Source organism: Camponotus floridanus, unplaced genomic scaffold, assembly GCF_003227725.1.
Source record: "Camponotus floridanus strain SB8 unplaced genomic scaffold, Cflo_v7.5 scaffold130, whole genome shotgun sequence".
Lineage (NCBI taxonomy): Eukaryota > Metazoa > Arthropoda > Insecta > Hymenoptera > Formicidae > Camponotus > Camponotus floridanus.
Genome location: NW_020229249.1, coordinates 114535 through 118271, shown reverse-complemented (window position 1 = coordinate 118271; position 3737 = coordinate 114535). Strand labels below are relative to the sequence as shown.

Below are 3737 nucleotides of genomic sequence, written 5' to 3'. Positions count from 1 at the left end.
GATCGAGATCCAGTCAGTGAAGACAAGATGTGATCGAGATTCAGTCAGTGAAGACAAGATGTGATCGAGATCCAGTCAGTGAAGACAAGATGTGATCGAGATCCAGTCAGTGAAGGCAAGATTTGATTTCTTTTTATACATCCTATGGGTATAAATTCTACGATAATTGACATTATTCTTTATATTCATGGCAATAGTAAGGAAAAGTTTCATTTTCTATCGCAAAAAAAATGCTCCATACACAGAGAATTAGTACACCACGCACATTTTATTACTGCAATGTTATTGCAGATTTTGCAAACTGTACCGCAATTCTTTAAACAGAAATCAACAGGTATTTCACTTCTATTTGGCTTTTCTTCGATATATCCACTTTTCCACCAGGCGTACAGGGTCTGTCCGGAAAGTAATGCGTCGCATTTTTTTGTGACGTGACTATACGTCGCAGTGCGTTCGGACCGGTTGGGGAGAGTGGGGGGAACCCTTAGCTTTCCAATGATTGGTCGGTCAATTGTCTCCGTGCGCTTGGAGGGTTAGGACGGCTTTTTTTGTGAACGTTTACGTAGTAGTCGCGTCGAACTTATGATGGAGAAAACTTTAGAGCAGAGGTTCCCAAACTTTTTTTTCTCATAGACCACTTTCAAAATTTTGCTGGTTCCGGTGGATCCCCCGCAGCTACATTTCTACCATATTCCCAAAACTCGACAAAAAATGTGAAGATTAGATCTAACTACTGGAAATTTGCGTCGCAGCTGAGTTCCAACCACGAATTAACAGTTTTCGAAAAAAAAAAATAAGTGAAAATTGATTGGTTAATTGATTGTGCTATGAGTGGATGCCAAAAAAGTAAAGTTGGCCAATCAGAAAAGTGATTTCATACCACTTTACTTTTTTGACATTTACTCACAGCACAAGGAACCAATCAATTCTCACTTATTTTATTTAGAAAACTCCCCATTCGGAGTGGTAAAAATAAAAAGAAAAATAGTATATTTTCTTGTGTTGTATTTATTAAAATATGTAATATAAAAGTCGTAATATAACTAAAATTAAACACTAATAACGTAACGTAACTTCAACAATGACAATCACAAAATAGTCATAATTTTAATGGGAGGGATGTACTTGATGGATTGACAGCAAATTATCAATATTTGGCTTCAGTTTTGTTAGGAATAACCGCAAATCTCCCCGTTCTGTGATGTTCAATCTGCTCCTTTTTTTTGTTAAAAGGTTTGTAACGACACTAAAACTTTTTTCGACAAGATATGACGAGGGAAACGCTATCAAAAGCTTTCTCGCAATTCCCCACAGTCCAGGATATTTTTCGTGTATTTCTGCCTGCAGCCAAAATGTTTGATACCCTCTTTTAAATTTCACCTTCAGCTCCTCATTAGTGCTGAGCTCGAGTAGCTCCTCTTGTAATATCACATTCTTCACTTCCGTTTCATCAAATAGATTTATGATCCATGGTGGTATTTCCATCGTCAGAATATCTTCAAATCTGATTTTGAAGTCATCATGCAGGGCAATTAAATGTTGAACGTATATCTGAATATCCTCATCAAGGCATTCTACCTGTGACAAGTTTGGAAACTGGGAAAATTCGCGGCGACTAATATTTTGCTTCATAAATTTCAATTTTCCAAGGAAAGCTGAAATTACACCCTTTGTTTTTATTAAATTGAGGCTGTCCCCTTGTAATTGTAAGTTAATGTCATTAAATTTTTTGAACAAATCTGTTAAATATGCGATGTCTGCTTTCAAATTGATTAGGTTTTCTTTTAAATCTGGATCTTTACTTTCCAGAAACTCTAAAACTGATTCAAAAAGTGAGTAAAATCTTGTTAAACATGCACCTTTCGACAACCAGCGTACTTCAGTATGTAAGAGCAATCGTTGGAAGTCTTCATCATTTTCATCGCACAATTGTGCAAATAAACGCGTATTCAACGCATTGCTTTTTATTTTGTTAACTGCATTAATCACAAATTGAAGCGATTGGTGCAATCTATCACTCAAATTTTTCGCTACTAGGTGTTGTCGGTGGATGACACAGTGAATTGCAGTTACCTCTGGTATAATTCTTTTAAGATGGCTTATAAACCCACGATATTGCCCGACCATGGCAGGAGCTCCATCTGTTGCCACCGAAATAATGTTTGTGAATGGAATCGATTTTTCCTTAAAAAAATCACTCAGGACATTAAATATTGATTCACCTTTAGTGTCCGTCTCCAAAGTTTTGGCGAATAGTAGCTCTTCATGAATTTCTTCGTCAATAACAAATCGAACATATGCCAATAATAATGCTTCATTACCAGGTAAAGTTGACTCGTCCAGTTGAATAGAAAAATGAGTTGTTTGCAGATAATTACACAAGAAGCTTTCAATATCAGAGCTCATTTCATCAATACGTCTTTGTACAGTGTTGTTACTCAAAGGAATTCTTTTGAGTATGTCAAATGGAGATTTGTGCAGAACAGTTTTTAAAACCTCTTCAACAGCGGGTAAAATTAACTGTTCTCCAATGGTGTGCGGTTTTCCAGATTTCGCTATAAGTAATGAGATATTGTAAGATGCCCGCAAGCCATCATCGTTACTTTGAGACGTTGAAGCGAACATACTGTGCACGGTGGGTCTCTTTTCATATTTTGCTTTCAATGTTTGAAAATATTTCAAATCTTTGCCTATTTTATCAGGATGACACTTTCTTAGATGATCTTCGAGCTTCGATGGTTTCATAGAGTCATTGCTCAAAACTTTGTTGCATAAAAGGCATATGGGCAATCGCTTGTCTGCCTTTGATGGAAGAAAACCAAATTTCAAATAATCAACATTGTACTGTCGACATTTCTTTTTAGATTCAGCCATGTTTCGTATCAGTTACCTAACAGGATATGGCTATTTTAACAAAAAGTTCAACCTTTCTCGGCTTTCTGTTCTTTTATGGAAGTATCTAATAATGGCTCTGTTTAGTTTTTAGTATTTAATTTTTATTACGTACCTACTACACGCAAACATTACAAATATACTTATTACAACATAAAAGTATGTATAACAAATAGGCAGGTAGGTACTTACTTTTTCCGACACTGGCAAACACTAACATCGATTCACTTTACTTTACTTTTCGAAATTCCGAAAACAAATTAATAACGTTTGTCCTTGCCATTCGTATTTATATTAGTGAAGAATCAAACAAGTTCATGCAAGATTGCAAGCACACACAGCACAAGTCGTATTTCGTCCCTTTGCACGTCTGAACAAGCGTCGCGGGCGGCGGCGCGGCAGCGGCGCGGCAACGGCGCTTTGCAAGTCTCGACACGTTGTACTGAATATGGACTATGCAAGTTTTTACAAGTAACAGTCACTGAGCTTCTTAAAATATTATCTGCCTACATTGATAGGTGAAGTCAAGCCAACGTTTTAGTTCTTCACTATCGAAACCAGATAAATTTTCGTGCACCCCCACTTACGAATTGTGAACCCCCATTTTTTTGTCACGCCAACGTAGACCCCCGTCGAGTCTCCCGTGGACCCCTGGGGGTCCACCTGGACCACTTTGGGAATCAATGCTTTAGAGCAACGCTATGCGATAAAGTTTTGCGTGAAGCTGGCGCTCGAAAGACGCCGCTCGAAACTTTTGAAATGCTTAAGGAAGCCTTCGGGGACGATTGCCTTTCCAGATCGCAGTCCAACAGATGGCACAAGATGTTTAGAGAAGGTCGGAAGGA

General features: G+C 37.8%; 1 protein-coding gene across 1 annotated transcript; it reads right to left on the bottom strand.

Moving 5' to 3' along the window:
- Positions 1-1107: 1107 nt before the first annotated feature.
- LOC105247769 (SCAN domain-containing protein 3) lies at positions 1108-2874 on the bottom strand. Its single transcript, XM_011252143.2, has one exon. The coding sequence runs from the start codon at positions 2872-2874 to the stop codon at positions 1108-1110; it is 1767 nt and encodes a 588-aa protein (XP_011250445.2).
- Between the last annotated feature and the right edge of the window lie 863 nt (positions 2875-3737).

What these genes read in the sequence shown, in the direction of transcription:
- LOC105247769 (XM_011252143.2), bottom strand. Translation starts at nt 2,874, where the DNA reads ATGGCTGAATCTAAAAAGAAATGTCGACAGTACAATGTTGATTATTTG.